This window comes from Eschrichtius robustus, chromosome 17 (assembly GCF_028021215.1).
Source record: "Eschrichtius robustus isolate mEscRob2 chromosome 17, mEscRob2.pri, whole genome shotgun sequence".
NCBI classification, from domain to species: Eukaryota; Metazoa; Chordata; class Mammalia; order Artiodactyla; family Eschrichtiidae; genus Eschrichtius; species Eschrichtius robustus.
The window spans coordinates 65,983,142-66,001,338 of NC_090840.1; the positions used below are offsets into that span (position 1 = coordinate 65,983,142).

Genomic DNA, 18,197 nt, shown 5'->3' on the forward strand with positions numbered 1-18,197 from the left:
GGTTCGAGCCCTGGTCTGGGAAGATCCCACATGCCACGGAGCAACTAGGCCCGTGAGCCACAACTACTGAGCCTGCGCGTCTGGAGCCTGTGCTCCGCAACAAGAGAGGCCGCTACAGTGAGAGGCCCGCGCACCGCGATGAAGAGTGGCCCCCACTTGCCGCAACTACAGAAAGCCCTCACACAGAAACGAAGACCCAACACAGCCATAAATGAATGAATAAATAAATAAATGAATAAATAAAAATTAAAAAAAAAGAATAACTAGCATCACAGGCCCACATGACAATACCAGAAAACTTTATATTTCTCATTAAAGTATTGATATGTATTATAAAACCCCAGAAATCTGAGTTAGCAACAAATACCAGAACTCTGATGCAAACTCCAAGGATGCAACTACCCCTTGTATCCGGAGCCCTTGGGGAACTTGCTAAGCTTGGTACATAAGCTTTCAAATGGAGAGCTTATCATAGGGCCACCAAAATATTTTTATTTTAACCATAGGGTTCAAAAAAGTTATAAAGTTCATTATTTGTTCCTCTACTTTCTGAAACAAAGGCCAGCGTACATAAGAGGTGGCTCACGGTCAGCGCTGTACCATGGTATGGTTTATCAAATATTTACAGAAGCTCTGCTTGGTGACAGGCACGGTGTTAGGTGGCGGGACTCAAAGGCACGCTTCTGGGGAGTCCGTAGGACACACTCGGGCTCTGGGCCAGCTGCTCTTAAGTTGCAGTGCTTCTTTACTTCTTCTGGGTGTTACATTTTATCACTTCCTGGCCTGCTTCCTTCCATTTGGGTTGCCAACTGTCCCTTCTTCCCAGCTCCGCCTGCAAGAATCCCTCTCTCTTTAAATTGACTGCTTTGAATCTGCTGTGGGCTGAGAAACCAGATTACCACGCTGGTTAGAACTGTCTCTTCTCCAGCAAGATTAAATAAATTCTAGGTGAGAAACACAAGTGATACCCTATAAATCAATCACACTATTGTGTACGTGTGTGTGGCCTTCATGACATCAGTTCCAGCTGTGCAGAAGCCGTACGATGCCGTGGTGAAGAACACAGGTTCAGAAGCCAGACGGCCCTCGGTTTGTGTCCCAGCTGTGTGCTCTTAGGCAAGTCACTTTTAAAGATTCTCTGAACTTTGTTCTGCATCTCAAATGAGTATCTTCCTGCTAGGGTGGACGTAAAGATTAAAGAAGATACTTCCCGTTACCCGGCACACAGTACACGCTCAAGAAATATTAGCAGCTATCATCATCATCAACCGGGCTCAAATATGTCAGTGCCAACAGGATATGGCTTCAACAGTGCCTGCCACAGGCAACTTCCCCTAACCACAGTCCCGGTTCAGGAAGCAACTTTAGGCTGTTCTTTGCAAAAGGATGGCCACCAATTCAATCAAGAACGACAACGTGACAGGGCAGTCTTTCAACTGATGAGGTCACCACCAGATCCAGAGACATGGCCTGATAGGAATGGCTCTCCCCTGAAAGGAGTAAGGATCCCCAGTAAAGCCAATCAGGCTGGTTTCCTCCAGGGCCTGCAGGAGAGAATTCAGGAAAGACTGGCCAGTGGTTGGCAGACACACCCCGCGACAGAGGTGCCAGTCTGGGGAGAGATGAAGGTCCAGAGCGGGAAGAAAGGAACAGACCCAAGTTATTGTGCTGGGTCCTGAGAACTTACTGGAACAGTTCCAGTTGTTTTTGTTCCGTGTCCCTTCACAATAAATCCTGTGACTTAAGGTGGCCTGAGTGATATTCTGCTCTTTGCAACCTAAGGGCCTGTCGAACCAGCCCATTCACACGAGGTAGCCTTCCAAAGATCACCCTCAACCAACAAGGCACAGAAGTCACTTGCAAAAGCAATAACATGCATTCCTAGAGCAGTCATCCAGGGAACTTGGGGGATGCAGAGTCAAGGCAGTGCCTGACTGCCCCAGAGACCACCCTCCACCTGCTCCCACCTCTGCCCCAGGCCACCTGCAAGCTCCAAGGCCCCATCTAGGTCTTTCCACAGCCCACAGAAATAATGGCTAGCCTTCCAGGGCATCTACACAATTTTCTGGGGATTAAGTATCAAGAAAGATGTGAGCAGTTATTTCTGTGGCTTAGTAAAGAGCCAAGTTATGAAACTAAGCAAACCTCTGTGGTTGATTAGAAAATGGCAGCAAGATGGTTTTTAATAAACACCACCACCTTGTAGAGCACATCAGTGTTTAAGAGGTTTTGCATTACAAGCAGTTACGCACTCCACCTCCTTTCAATCTTTCAACGACCCTGTGAGGTGTTATGATCCCCACTTACAGATGTGGAAAATGAGGCTGAGAGGTTCAGCACCTAGTCCAGGAATGTGTGTGGGTGAGTGACTTCCCTGGTCCAGGGTTATCGCCCTCTCCTAAAGGGCTTCACAGAAGACAAGAGGGTACACAAAACGAGGAAGTGTTTCTCCACAAATCTTATCGCTGCTCAAAGCAATTACAATGGGAAGAAAGTCTAACTAGGCGTAAACGGTTTGGTTCACTTTGTTTTCTGTCTTGGTTTTTTGTTTATTTGTTTTTCTTTTCCTTTTTTCTTTTTTTTTTTTTTTTTGGCCACTCAGCGAGGCTTGGGGGACTTTAGTTCCCAGACCAGGGATTGAACCCTGCCCTCGGCAGTGAAAGCGCCAGGCAATTCCCTCTGTCTTGGTTTTTAAATCACTTAGAATAGTGCCTCGTTTGCACTTAGAATCCCAGACCTGACCTGGATGCCCCAGAGGTAAAGCCACTTGTCTCAATTCATCTCCAAAGGACCAAAGACTCAACAGCCAAAGAGAAAAGAGAGGAGGGCTTTGAGCAGCTGACACAATTAACTTAAAAAACTGACACCTACCCAGGTTAGGCCCACAGATTCTGAGATCCCAGGAGAGGCTGTAGAACGCACAGAGGAAGCAGTCTTCTCAGTAAAGAGACACACGGAGGTTTCTGGCTCCAGTAAAAATGAAACTTTAAAGGGAACAGAGCTGTGGGAGCTTCAAAGACCCCCTCCCCCCCCCCCCCCGCCCACCCCCGCCGCAGGACCAATTAACACCTACAGATGTTTATCTAAGCAGTCATTTCATGCCGGCTACTTCGATAAATGGGTGCTCAAACTCACCTCAAAAATTGCTATTCCTCCAAAAGGGATTGGGGGGGGCGTCAGGAGAGAGGAAGTGCTGTGTTTTCTGAGAGAGAGACCTTAGTCCAGAAGAAAACAAATCCTCCTCAGTACAGTGAAATTCATCACAGACTTATGTATAATAAAAGAAAAGATGGGAAACAAATCTCTTACTAAGAAAATGCAAATCAACTACGGTACAGCCATAAGTTACTAAAAAGAACCGTGCAGCCATTAAAAATCCTACTTTAGTATTTTAATAGGATTTTCCTCTTTAGTAGGAGAGGAAGAGGCTCTGAGATAATGTTAAGAAAAAAGCAACATGCAAAAATACATTTAAAGTCGGACTTTAACTTTATAAAACCAACAGACTAGAACGGCCAGGAGTTTGTTTTGTTCACTCCCAGCTCCAACACCTATGTGTCTGGCACAAACAAGACACATAAGAAAAATGTGTCGAATTCATTATTTACTATTAATTAAATAATAATTAACATATCTATACAAGGTACTTGGATATGCAGACATGGAATGACATAATCACTCGCAGAGGTGTATATGTGGGTTATAACAGGCCAACTACTGAAGTTTAATAATAGTGGTTAGCTCTCATTGTCGGGACTAGAGAAGACATTTATTTTCATATTCATCTCTTTTGCATTTTCCTAACTTTCTGCAGAGGCTCTGTACAATTTTTATAATATTTTAACCACTGTTTTTCTACAGGGAGCCTCAGGGCCTAGCAGCAGTGGTGTGCTACACTCCAGAAACCTGGCCCGTTTTGTCAGAAATGGAATCTTCCAGTGGGTCTCCCATTTCTACAGGGTCACACCTTATACCTGGGGCAACGGTCACTCCTGCACCACCTCATGGGTTCACTGACACCTAGTACAGGGCAAACCCTGCAAGGTGCTAGCAGGAGGGCAAAGGCCACACATGATTCACTTCCTCACTTTTCTGAGAAGAGCTCTAGGGGAAAATGAAAGGCAGAATCTACATAGTCAAAGCTATAAGCTGAAGGAGTTCCATGCTTAAGTGTCAACTCAGGGCCGTCTTAATCACATCTCTTAGCCAGATTTTTTCCCTGGGAAGCATGTTTATAAAGGAAAGCAGTAGGGGAAAAAAAAAAGATACGACATACAAACACCCAAATCACACTAAACTCACTGATACAAAACTGTGAACAGGTAGAAATTTTGCTTGATCCTTTAAGGTGATAACATTTTTTAGAGGAAAGAGCGTTGTCTTCGACATCCAAGATGCCTGGTTTGAACACCACCATTTCCTCACCAGATGTGACCATGGCTCCTAACTTTACCCTCTCGCGGCCTGCACTCCTATCTGTAAAGTGGGGATTTTACACACTGTTGTCGAAAGCCTTAAATGAGCTAATAAAGGCGACTTCAGATAAGACACTGGACAAATATCTTGCAGTTTTGAGGGAGTCCCTGTGCATTAAAGGAACTTGGGCACAGACGGAAGAGCTTTGAAGGAAAACCAATCAGTCATTAAGCTCATGGTGTTCACGTCCAAACACGAACACTCTCAGGAGACTGCAGTATCTAGTGACCGCTGAGCCTGACGGGTTCCCTCCGAAGAGGCTGTGTGGAAAAGTGACGGTCATGAGGGAGCAGCGGGCCTCAGAGAAATGAGAGGAATGGGAACCAGAAAACCTGGACTGTAGCCTCCGTTCAGCTACTTACAAGCTGTGCAGCCTTGACAATCCACCTCACCAGAGCTGGCCTCAGCTTACAAACCTGTAAAATGGCCTGACGAGACACCTGGCAAGGTGGCTGTGAGCAGAGCAGCGGGCCCTATCAAGCACAACCTTTGGTGTGAACTTAGTGTACTCAAGGTCATTGTCAGCAGGTGTTTCTAACAGCGGGTTCTGGGGAGGAACATCCACAGGCCTTTGGACAAAGAGAACAAGCACCACCTGAGGGCGTGACAGCTCCCCTTTTGGCCAAGTCGGTGCCACCCAGAGCTGCTGTCACAGTCAGGGGGACCAATGGTGGCCTCCCACTGGTGAGGCCCGCCCAAGCCTTCGTAGCAAGCCATCCTCTGAAGGACAAAATCCCACAGGCTCCCAGCTCAGGTCACAGATTCCACTTTCAACCGTCATTTTTTGAACTAGATTCAATCAACTTGCAAATGTCCCTGGAAGTAGCCCACAAAACCTCAACCTTTAGGGATTCCTTGTAAATGAGGCTCTCAGGAGCCCTCCAGAAAGCAAGTTCAGAGAAGGTGAGAAACTTGAGGGCGGGAGGGGCACAGAAAGAATTAGAATCTCAGTGCAAGAAGACACAATTGCTAACTTCAAAGTTCATCTAGGGCTGGCCCTAGCTTTATTTTAAAACTGTGCTTGGGCTTCCCTGGTGGCGCAGTGGTTAAGAATCCGCCTGCCAGTGCAGGGGACATGGGTTCGAGCCCTGGTCCGGGAAGATCCCACATGCCGCGGAGCAACTAAGCCCATGCGCCACAACTACTGAGCCTGCGCTCTAGAGCCCGCGAGCCACGACTACTGAAGCCTGCATGCCACAACTACTGAAGCCTGCGTGCCACAACTACTGAAGCCCGTGCGCCTAGAGTCTGTGCTCCTCAACAATAGAAGCCACCACAATGAGAAGCCCGCACACCGCAACGAAGAGTAGCCCCCGCTCGCTGCAACTAGAGAAAGCCCACGCACAACGCACAGCCAACGAAGACCCAACGCGGCCAAAAATAAATAAATGAAAAAAAAAAAAAAAAAGCACATGTGTGTTAAAAAAAACAAAAAAACAAAACTGTGCTTATGTGGTTTATTTTAGAAATGCTTTTGTGCTATCATACACCTGTGGGGAAAAAGGTGCTAATATTTTACATTTAAAACCTGAGAAGTACAATTTCCAACTTTCATTTCCTCCAAGGTTCCCTGTTGGATCACGAACTCACTCAAGGTGTCTGGGAATATAGTTCGGGAAAATGGGGAATCGATACATCATCATTTACTTGTGCACATTTTCTTTTTGCTATAAATGCATTTGAATTCAGCTTATCATTCAGTGAATTCACAGCCTATTCCCAAAATTCACTGGAGCCAAACTGAAAAGTCCCCAAAACTCCTACTTAGACTAAACAGCACCAGGGACCTCCACCTTAGTTGGCAATGAAAAGAAATTTGTAAGCCCTAGAGCAAAAGTTCTCAAGTCTGAAGATGCCCTTAGTAGCGGCTGTGTGTCAACCCCTAAAACTAGATGACAAATTATGCATGTATGTGCTTTCTTTTTTCACAAAGTTGGTCCAAAGTCTTTATCAGCTTCCCAAATGATTCCAAGAGAAATCCCATAAGAAACACCATCAATAAGGACCTTCCAGTGGCTGGAGAGCTTTCAGGTGTGTCCGTAATTAAAGATGGAATACTGTAGGTCAAGGAGAAAAAGTCAGAAGGCCTGCTTTCTAGGGCTACCCCTGCTCCTAAACAGTTTTCTGACCTTAAGCAAATCCCTTTAACAGTCTACCCCTCAGTTTCCACGTCTGTAAAATGAGGATGTTTGGAAGTTGTATGATCACTTACCTTCAAGACCCTTAAGAACACCAGGATTGTGAGGTACAGCTTCAACAAACACAGGAGAAGGTGTCCAAAAGGACTGCACAGAATCCTGCCTGTTCCCAGAAGAGCTGCTTAAAATATTCTCCACCACTTTCCTCAAAGGGGTCAAAGATAGAAGCCACCTCTCATTTCCTTCTTTTTCTTCTATTTCAGAGAGCCAAATTTGAAGTTTCACAATAATGCCCTTTGAAGGGATCTGCACTATGAAGTTCATGCAAAAATACAGTAATTCTGTAAGGGTGCATAAGAAGCTCAAAAGATGTAAAGTAGAATTTCTCTAAAGCCTCATTACAAATCATGTAATCACTGCAGCAACTTATTTTAGCCAGTGTCATCTACATCTGTTAATATATGTAACTGATGAAAATTAATTACGGGTGTCATAAAAATGGATGTTTTAATATAATCCTGGAAGTCTGGGTCAAAAATATTGCTCTATTACAAGAGAAAAGTCTTTTCCTTCATTCCATGCAGTTCTCCTATACCTTTAGTAGTAACTGTCTGTTTTTCACAAAAGTGAAGTTGAAACAGAAGTCCTCAACTAAACATTTATTGTCACATAAGGCTAAATTTCGCTAAAAGCAACTTTTTTTTTAGTTGATACACTTGTACATATTCTATAGTATCCTAACTTGACCATGATACCATAAATTTTCAATCTAATTATCAGACCCCCTAAGTCCAAAGCAAGGTTATATGTGGTTGTTTGTGGCAGCAAATTAAACTGAAGGCTTTTCATAGGCACTTGCTAATAAAGAAAAGTAGATGAAAACTGATCCTGTTTTTATAAGCCATATCAAATGAACGCTTAGAGAACCCTAAAGCAGTCGAAAACCCATTCCACCAAAGGATAAACCAAGGTTCACGGTGACGAATCAAAAGTCACAACATGAGACAGTATGAGAAGTCAAACTTAGATGACTTCTATAGACCTAACTGCAATATCCTCCTCTAAAACCCTGGGAAGAGATTAGCATTTGATTGAAGGAGTTCTGCGTCTGACACACGCACAGCTGACTTACAGAAAACATCAGTATAAATAGCAAAGTACAACAGTTGTGCTTACTTCAGAGCACAAGACAGGTTGCCTGCTATGTGAGCATTCTCACCACATTTCAGAGCTCATTCATTCTTCATATCTTCCAAAGTCAACCGCAGAGGCAAACACGTTTGCAAGCACCATTTCTCAGAGATAAAGCGTTCAGATAACCCAGTGAGAGGAAGGAGTTAAAACTCCAGGTGAAGCAGGCCGATGAATATAAACGTTCTGCAACACCATCCCGTCCTATGAAACAAGGTTAGAGCTGGAAAGTATGCAAAAAAGGAATGAAGAAAATCCAGAAGTGACTCTGAAAGAAATCCCTGCTCAGGAGAAAGAGGCAACTTGCTTTCCTCACTAAATGCCACTCTTCAGATGAGACTCAGTCCTGAGGGCCTGACCCCTTGTGGTCTTTAAACATAAACCAAAACAAGGGCGTAGGTGTCTGATTTCTTGATGCAACGACAAAGAGGTCAAAAATTAGTGAAATTTAATTAGCAAAAATTAAAGTTTCTTGGAAACCAACCCCTCCTTCCCTTATTGCCAAAAATCTCTAGAAAAACCTTCTGCAGAGAATGTAGACGATTTATTTTGGGACTAGGAGAGTAAAGCAGATGTGACTGTTGTAGCGGATTGAGGGTGTTTCCCAAATAAACGTATAATTCAAATTTCTTAAGATCTCCCCTCCAGCTCCTTTAGAGGAATGAAGACCATCGTGATCCTTCTACAAAATTCGGTGAAACTGCTTGAGAAGACACTGAAAGGTCAGACTTCATCTCGAGTTACTCCACCATAAACCAGACAAAGAAATTCCTCAAAGGCTATGAGCATTTTTTTCTTACAAGCACCCACAGGAATAGGTCAATGTAAATGTCGTGTAAACAAAGCGTTCATTACTAACCACAGTTTGTTTCTTTTGTGAGAAAATTTTAATCCATGGCAACTGCACCCAACATTCACACGTAACTGCCCCCGAAGCAGAGGAAAATTTAGATTCATAATTGACCCTACAGCCTCGGGCTTTGCTTATGCTCGAAAAGCAAGAGGCGTTGGGGTTTGGGGAATCCCAGTGTTTAATACTTTCTCCTTCACTGTCTACGATCAAGTACAGGAGGACTTGAATTTCCCTTCCAATCACTCCTACAGAGGCCCGAGTGTCTGAGGAAATCCACAGACAACAATCAAACCTTTCATTTCAGGGTCCTTTCCCCACCATGCCCCTTCCTGTTCCAATCAGGTCTGCAAAGCGTTTCCCCTATTCTGCATTTCATGAATCAATTGCAAAACCCGCCAACCTCTGCCAGTTCCTCTTGTACTCAGCTGAGAGGTTCCCCTTCCTCCCTGGGTAGCACAAGGCTGCTCTAGTTTTTAACTGGCGTAACCTGGAAAGGCACTGTAGGAGCTCACTAACTCTTTCACAGCCAGACAGAAGTGAGAGAGTCTGGGGCTCCCACCCCATCGACGAGGAAACGGACCCTCCAAGCTCAGGTTAAAGCCGATTCGTAGAAACTAGTTTTGACCCCAAGCCGTGTGTCAGTTACTGTCACTGGGAAGGAAAAGGAAGAGTGAGAAGGTCTACAAAGTCCCCAACTCAGTTACTTAGCAACTGGACAAAACTTGCTTCACTCCAGAGGGTAAAGAGGCATCTCACAGCCCATTCAGAGAGTAACAGTCTCCGATTTACATGCAAATTGATAAAGACAAAAGGGAATGGGAAATCTAAATTAGCAACTGGAGTTTACAGCAGAGGGGCTGAGGCCCAGATTTTTTAAAAACAGCTTCTCCTAGGGAGGCAGGATATATACATGCCAACAAACACACATGAATGAATGCATGCATGCATGCAAGATCACAGGCCCTAACCAGTTTACAGTCTCCCTTCATAGAAGTCAATGCCATCTGGGAGTAGGGAAGAGGCAGGCACAGAAAGTTTAGTAGCTGAAGTTAAAGGACTTCCACTGCTAACACATATTTAAGGTTTGCGGAAAGATGACAATTGAAGGGTGGGAAAATTCCGCGGAAAGCTGCTCCCCCTGCTCGTGAGAAAAGCAAATAAAGCATCAATCTTGGGGTAAGGTCCCCAGACTGTGAGTGGATTCAGAGCCTCTCGGGTCCCTAGACCCTCTCACAAACACCCTCCTGGATCCACTGGTGAAGTGCAGTTTCCAAACTTGGATCAAACCCACACCCTTCATAGAACACACATCACCCTGAAGGCTTTCCAAGCAAGAGGGAAACATGGTCACCTACTTGGCCCAGGAAAGTGCTCCAGGATTTTCCCTTAGCCCGAGGAGCTCAAACTCTGGGTCCTCAGCTCCAAGCTACACACCAGAAGCAGGCTGCTCAGTCCCAGGCTCAGAGCAAAAGGAAAAGGACCCGAGGGGGGGGGGGGTCCCCTGCCCCACCCCCATCTCCCAACTTCACACCTGGACCAGGTGGGCAGGGCCCAGGGCTGAGCCGCTGAGGCCCATCAGCTAAGCCACTTACTTCTCATACTCAGTGTTGTCTCTGTCACAGCGAGAATCCTTGTGCTTTTGCCAGTCTTTGCCATGCTTGCAGGTGGTGAGAAGCAAGACGTCTTCCCCGTTATGGACGTGATATAAGGCATTCCTGGTGTCTGACCCTATCCCTGTCAGGTACCTCTTCCCCTTGAAGACTAGCATGTACTTCCTGAGAGGAGGGATAGTGTTAAACTTCAAAAACCCCCTCTCCCCTCCTGTCCTGGGATGATCCTTAGAAAAGAGGGGAATAGAAACATCAAAGTTGGGTCGGAAGTTTTCAGTACTGATGCTGGCTTTGGCCAGCATCGCCTGGCCGATGTCAAACCCCACATCCTCGGTGTAGTCAGGCCAAGTGCCAGAATATAAATTAAAAATTAAATGATTCCTACCACTGTTCCACAAGTGGAGACTCTGCACTTTGGATCTCAAATTGTGCACATACTGAGGTGACAACTGGTCTCTGTCTAAAGTATCCAGACTCAGGACAAAGAGGCACGCCTGGCTGGGGTCCGAGGTGTAGAACCTGGAGCCCTCGATGGCCGCTAGAATGTTTTGGTAACTTTCGGCGATTTTCTCCCCTTTTTGCTGCGGGTATACGTAGACTTTGAAGCCGTTTTTCTTGCAAAGGGTGAAATCGAAGCAGGACTCCATGCGGCACTTCTTGCCTTTGTAGATGCTCGAGTTGGCGTCTCGCTTCTGCCGTGGGGAAATGTGCACACTGGAATCCTCGTTTTCCAATTGATCCCAAGGAACGAAGGGGCGCAGAGCGTCCGGGAAGCGGGGCCAGAAATGATCCGGACTCGGGTGGTGCAAGCCATTCCGACGGCTGTGCTCTTCTCTCCGGCTGTGGCTTCTCGATGCCCTAAACTGCAAGCCTCCGAAATAAAACAAAAGGGCGAGACAAGAGCCAGCTGAGAGCAGGATGAAATAGCGTTTTTTGGCCTGCATGTGTCCTGCCTGGGTCAAGAGGATTGTAAATAAACACAAGAATCACCCAAGTTTCCCAATCAACACTTTCAGCTCCAGTCCGCCATCTTCCCGCCTGTAAAGACTTCAAACTCTCCGCTCCCACCTTCTCTGGATGCCTTTCCCCAAGCCGTGGACTGATCCAGCGCATGTGGGCGATTTCTTTAACTTTCTCCCCTTCGGTCTTTCATCTTTGGGTTGCACAATAGACGGGAGAGAGCGGGGCTGAATATTTCGCACCCAGGGCGGGCGAGCAGCGGACTGTAATTCTCTTGCATGCAACAAGACGGAGGAAAAGAAAGAGAGGGGGGAAAAAAAGCTCCCGATGCCCAATCAATGACAAGACGAAGTGATTTCCTTGCCTCTCGGATTCCTCTCTGCGCCGTGGAAAACGAGCCCCGGGAAAGCAACTTCAACTCATCCACACTCCGGGGCAGAGCACTCCGGTTCCAACAAGTCAGCCGATCTCCGGGTTCAGCCGGCTAGTGCATCTTGCAGCTGGGGCGCCGTAACCTCACAAATCCCTGCATCTCTCTTTATTCCCTTCTGCAGCGGCTCCGAGACTCCGGCGGTGTTTACTCCTGCGCTCGCGGGGCCGGCCCCCGGGACGCGCGGCGGCCCGGCAGAAGGCGGCGGTGCTGGGTGACGGCGGCGGCGCGTCCTCCCCGCGGGCAGTGCCGGCCCCGAGCGGCGCTTCCCAGGCCCCCGCGCGGTTGCTGCCGACCGCCGCGTTCGGTCGCCGAATGTTACCCGGTTCTGAATGTTACACTTACACATTCCATTCCCGACACGACAGCGCTGACCTCATCCATCCACGCAGCCCGCGCTGCCATTGGCCGAGCGTCACGTCCGGGGGGGGCGGTGCTTCCGCTGCGCCCATTCATAACCCCCGGCCACCGGCAGAGGCGCCGGCGCGGCGCGGCGCGGGGGGTGCGGGCGGCGCGCGGGCCCCGGGGCGCTTCTGCCGGGGCCCGGCGGGCGGAGCGGGGGGCGGTGCAGTGCGAGCCCCGTGGCCCCTCGGCTCGTCCCGGCCGGGACCCCGGCCTGGGCCGCACCGCCTTCTGCTGCTGCGCGGGGAACCAGCGCCTCCCAGAGACGCCCGCTGGCGCGCGGCGGCTGGGGAACCGGGGAACCGGGGACTGGCCGGCGCTTCCCGGGCCCCGCTGCTCCTGCTGCCCCGGGCGCCCTCGAAAATCCCGTCTCCTCGGCTGCCTGTCGGCAACGCCTCCCCGAGCGGGCGGCTGGGAGTGTTCGGGTTTCTGGAGAAGGATGCTCGAAAATTGGAGCAGTGGGGCGAGCCCAAGGGATGCGGGAGGAAAGAAAGACTTCATAGAAAGCGACCGCGGACCTTACGGATGCCTCTCCCCGCCCATCTTCGACTCTCTGAGGCCCCAAATGTTTCCTTTTTACAAAGCATTAAAACAGGTCCCTTATTCCCTACATAGCCCATCCTTTTTTTTTTTTTTTTTTTTCTCTTTCCCCAAGGAGACACCCCAAGCCCCAAGAATAAAGAGGAAATATTACAGTCAAGAGGAATCATTACAATCCTTCATGTCTGTCGGTGCCCTAAGAGAAGACACCTATCCCAAATCCTCAATAACTTTCCGCGCATCCCGAAGCCCCTTGTCTGTTCTGTAGAAAGCTTCCAAGAGATCAAATACAGCGGAAGAAAAGAGATTTTCTAATAGCTGAGGAGAACCCTGTTAATTTAAGCTTTTCCCAGCACATAGTGATGCTATTCTCTTTTGCGCGTGGTGGGGTGGTGGTTTTTAAGGAGCTGTCTCTGAGGGATGGATGACTAGTAGAACTGCCAGCTGTCCCAGCTGTAGATGAGAAACTTGAGGCAGGAAATGACCTTCTTTACCATTAGTACAAGATGGTTGGTCCACCCTTCAACTGCCCTACCACACCCCAGCCCCAAGCTCCCCCCAGGGAGCCTCACTGGACAAATCAGATAAAGAGCTGGAGTCCCTCTAAAGGTCTTCCAGGACCACAAAGATGTGCTCACTCCCAAACAGTATTTCTGGTCCAAACCAAGCTCTCTGGCCTCAGAGCCTGAATTCTGCTCTACAGAGAACACCACCCACCCTCTTCCCCAGCCTAAGTCACAGGGGCCTGGCCAAGCTGGACAAACAGTTGCCTAGGGCAGCAAGCTGTTTAGTGATTGTTTATTATGGGAGTGACTGAGAGCGAGGGACAGACACTTCCCAGCTCTCCCCAGGCTGCAAAAACCTCCAGTGGGTGTGGACAAAGGGCATGGTTATAACAAGGCAGGGTGAAATGATCAAGCGGAAAATTTTAGACATTTGTTGTTTCAGATTTGTTTTTAATAAAGGGGAGAAGGGGCCTGGGTGGGACATCACTGTACATTCCTGAAGTCTCTCCCTATCTCTGGCCTGCCAAAGATGAGGTAGCTTTTCCAGATTTGACTTGTACCCCCTGCACAATTTGGACAGGCCTGGGACAGAGATGAGATTTCAGTCATCTTCCACATGTAATGACAATGATACAGATAAATGCAGTGATTGAAACCACATGTGACCCAGGGCTCCCCCGCAGCCTGGGGTGCTGAGAGCAGCCATGCAAGGCAGGGATCCTTCTGTTGAGATCAGGGTGCAGATTTTCTCAGCCCTATGGAATGGGGCTGTAGGGATTGCAGCCCCTCTATATCCTGACAGTTGTCCTGTGTGATCTTAGTAGGAGCCAGCTACTGCCCTTGCTCTTTTGCATCTCTTTCTGCTTTGACACATTTTTTCTTGTCTTGCCTAACCATTACTGATTCCCTCATCCCACGCCCCAGGGATACCCAGCCCTACTGTCACATTCCATAGTGGTATATACTGTGAGAAAAACTTTGGTACTGAAAATGAGAGAAAATTTGGATTCAGACCCCAGATCTGTCATTTACTAGTGCCTTGGGCATGTGGTTTAATCTCACTGAATTTCAGTTTCTCGTTTAAAAAGTCATAATAATAATATTTTTCTGAATCTGGAAACTGTAAATTGCTCTACATGTGTAACATTTTTTGCCTAAGTTCCACATTTCAAAAACCAACTGGGATCTTAAGTAGCCCCTTATGGAAAAGAATCTTAAAAAAAAAAAAAAAGTGGGTATACGTATATGTATAACTAATTCACTTTGCTGTACACCTGAAACTAACACAACACTGTAAATCAACTATACTCCAATAAAAATTTTTTTTAAAAATCATCTTATCCACAAATCCCCAACATGCCTCAACAAAATGAATGCCCCTTTTCTCTATTACCCTGCCCATTTATTCATTCTTCTATTACTGCCTTTATTGCATTAGAATTATTATTTATATGTCTATCCCTCATCTAGACTATGAACTCAACAGAAGTATGATCTGTATGTCTTATTCAGATTTTTGTCCCGAGCGCCTAACCTGACACCTGGAACAAAGTAGATGCTTCAATAAATGTGATTGCAAACATGGGGGGGAAAAAAAAAAGTAGCCCCCTATGATGGCATCATATTGCATCTCCCTCGGTTTTATTTTCTCCCGAGCCCTTCTCATTAGCTGAAATCCTTTGTTTGTTTGTTTGCTGTCTGTATTTCTTCACTGTAAAAGGAGCTCCCTGAGAGCAGGAACCCTATCTGTCTTTCTCACTCCTGAATCCCCAAAGCGTACGGTAGTTCTGGCACTTAGGTGGCGCTCAGTCACTGATTTGAATGATGAATGAATTACTAAAATTCTACTTCACCTCAGCACTTGAACATGCTTGAAGAGAAAGGCCTCCATCGTAGTCTCTCAAAGCAGGACTGAGTCTCTTGTTCAAGGTAGAACTATTACAAACCAGGAATATCTTAACATAAGGCAAATCAGTCCATCGTAAATCCTTTAACAACGTATGTCAGATCATGTAATTCCTCTGGTCAAAGCCCTCAAGGGATCCCTATCTCAGAATATGAGCCAAAGCCCTCACGAGGCCCTGTAAGGTCCTACAGGATCTTCCCTAACTGCCCCCACCTCTACTCACCAGACCCCTTTCACCTCATTTCCTGCCAATAACTCTCTCCCTCCATCCCAATCTACTCACTCTTCTGCAACTAGGCTGGTTTCCTTGCTGTTTCTCATACATGCCAAACATGCCCCTGCCTCAGGGCCTTTGCACATGCTCATCTCGGCTAGTATGCACCCCGGTATCCACACTACATGCTCCCTCCCTTTTTTTAAGTCTCTTCTCGATACCACCTTACAACTGAGGCCACCTTTGACCTTCCTAAATAAAGTAGCAACTCCTCCCCAGTTTTCCTATCCCCTCAATTGCTTTTTTATCCTTAACACTAATCGACACCTGTATACTATATATTGACTTGTCAATTTATCATTTACCTGTTGCATCTAGAATGTGAGCTCCATGAGGCAAGGACATGGATTTTTAGTTCACTGCTATATCCCCAGCACCTATAACAGGGCCCATCACTAAATAAGTATGTGTTGAGCTATTAATTATTTGATCCCATTGTCTGTAGGGCAAATGGAGAATATTCAAGGCTAGAGTTGTAGTATCTCACACACACACACACACACACACACACACACACACACATGCACAAAGCTAAAGCTATCCCAGTGATTCAAGCCTTGCTTAATTTCCTCTTTCATGAGTAATTTTTCCCCAGGGCTGACTAAAGACCTGAAAGCAGCATGGCACACATGAAACCCAGAAGATGTGGATTCTCATCTTGGCTCTGCCACTTACTTTATAACCTTGAATGAGCCACTTCTCCCTAAGTTTTGGATGCTTATTGATAAAATCAATAGTAACTGTAATATAATGTATATTGTGCTCAGCTCACTGGGTTACTGTGAGAATCAAATGAGTACAAACGGATAATGGATGAGAAAGCCCTTTGCAGTCCACAATGTATAAGGCAAATGTAAGATTTGATTGTCACACTCTTGGACAATTATGGACACTGGTGCATGAGATCATGTTTGCAAGTCAACAGCATTACATACACGAAATATCACCCACCAAACACTCAACAGTTTCCAGATGCTTTATAGACTCTGGAATGGTCACTGACTATTATAAGCAAACGGGGAAAGGGAAGAAGGGAAACTCACCAATGGACAAAAAGCAAAGAAGACCTTTTTGGTAATGTATGAGGTACAAATGCTTTTCAAGGGTCTATAATTATATCTGCTGTAGGAAAAAATAATTGACTCCAAAATGTAAAAACAAACTAAAATATTGAAATTAAAAAATGCTTAAATTCTCTAAAATGTAACTTTAGGTTGACTGTCAAGGCAACCCAATTTTCATAAAGTTATACATAATTTTTATTTGACGTGGGCACATTTTAATGTTTTGGTGATGTGTGCTGGGTGGGGGTCTCTAACAGTAAACATTCCAGGTTCCCAGAAAGGTTGGGAAACTCTGCTGGGTATGTGCTGAGTGGTTATAGGAGGTGGGAAAAGACAAGCAGGCCAAGGAAAATTAGGGCATCGTGGAGGAGTGGAGAGATTCTCAGCCAGGACGGGAGCCCGGGGTCCAGTTCCTTCTCTGCCGGGAACTCAAGGAAACCCAGAGCTGGTGGTTTCTGAATGCCAGGCCTTAAGTGTTTCATCTGAAAAACACAGAGCAGGACTTGGTGATACCTTTCCACTTGAAACAGTCAAGGCTGCCCTGTGTAGACCAAGGGGGTAGAAGAGAGAGGGGAGTTGCTTAGGAGGGAGGAAGGGGGAACTCCACTGAGAAGGGAAGGAAAAATGGAGTGGAAGTGAGAGGCTCTTTCAGGCCTCCCGCCACCTGCCTGGCAGGGCAGCCAAGCAGGAAAACTAACCAAGGGTGAAACAAGGGCAATTCTAGTGAGGATGTGTCAAATCCCGAGCCAGGTGCTTTGTACACATTGTCTCTGCGACCCTCCCAAGGTTCCTAGGACACAAGTACTATCCCTATCTCCTATTGCAAATGAGGAAATGAAAACTCAAGCCTGGGAAGGGGCTCCCTGCAATTCATTCATTCATTCATTCATTCATTCCTTGAATGAATATTTATTAAGCAGCTACCCTGTGTAAGGCGTGGTGCCAGACACTGAGGGTATTTGTCTATAGTCCTTTGTCATTTACAAAGCGCTTTCATGAGAGGACTTTTGCTTGAGCATCCTCAGAACCCTGTGAGTTAGGAAGAGGGTATTATCCCTATTTAACTAGCGAGAACATAAGGCTCTAGTTCGGGCTTTCTCAGCTGGGGGACTGTTACTATTTTGCTGAGCATTCATTCTTTATTGCAGGGGGCTGGCCTGTGCATTGTAGGATGTTTAGCCACATCCCTGGCCTCTACCCATTAGGTACTAATAGCACTCCCCACTCTCACCTGCATCGGCAGTTGACACTAAAACATCTCCAGACATTGCTAAATGCCTCTCCGAGACAAAACCACCCCTTGTTGGGTGACCCATTATCCCAATTAAATGATTTACCCAAGGTCAGCTGATCTCCAAGTGGAGAACTTAGAATTTGAGCCTCATCTTCCGAGTCCATACCAAGGCTTTGCCCCAACACTGCAGCTGCCTTTAGATAATCTAACTGATCTCCCTTCTGCAAGACAAGCAGATCAAAAAATCTCATAGGCATTCACTTAAGAAACTTTTATGAAGAACTTCATATGTGCAAGGCACTACACTAGGCACTTGGAATCTGCAGTATAAAAAATAGGTGGGGTGTCTGCTCTCATTCTACTGGGGGAGATAATAAAATAGCAAGTAAATAAATAAGCAGGATAATCTGAGATAATTCTAAGGAGAACATAATGGATAATTTAATGGCATAGATTAAGATGAGGACAAGCAAAGAGGCTCACTTTAAATGGGATGGTCGAGAGGGATAAATCAGGAGCTTGGGATGAACACACACACACTACTATATAAGAGATAGATAACCAACAAGGACCTACTGCATTATAGCACAGGGAACTCTACTCAATATTCTGT

The 18,197-nt window shown here is 46.5% G+C and overlaps 1 protein-coding gene across 1 annotated transcript in view; it reads right to left on the bottom strand.

Annotated features, from left to right (window-relative positions):
• Window positions 1–11,985, bottom strand: part of EXT1 (exostosin glycosyltransferase 1) — a 290,191-nt gene extending 278,206 nt beyond the window's left edge. Inside the window, exon 1 of the mRNA XM_068526280.1 lies at window positions 10,251–11,985. Within this exon, the coding sequence (XP_068382381.1) occupies window positions 10,251–11,212 (962 nt within the window). The 5' untranslated portion in view covers window positions 11,213–11,985. The remainder of the gene's footprint in view (window positions 1–10,250) is intronic.
• Between the last annotated feature and the right edge of the window lie 6,212 nt (window positions 11,986–18,197).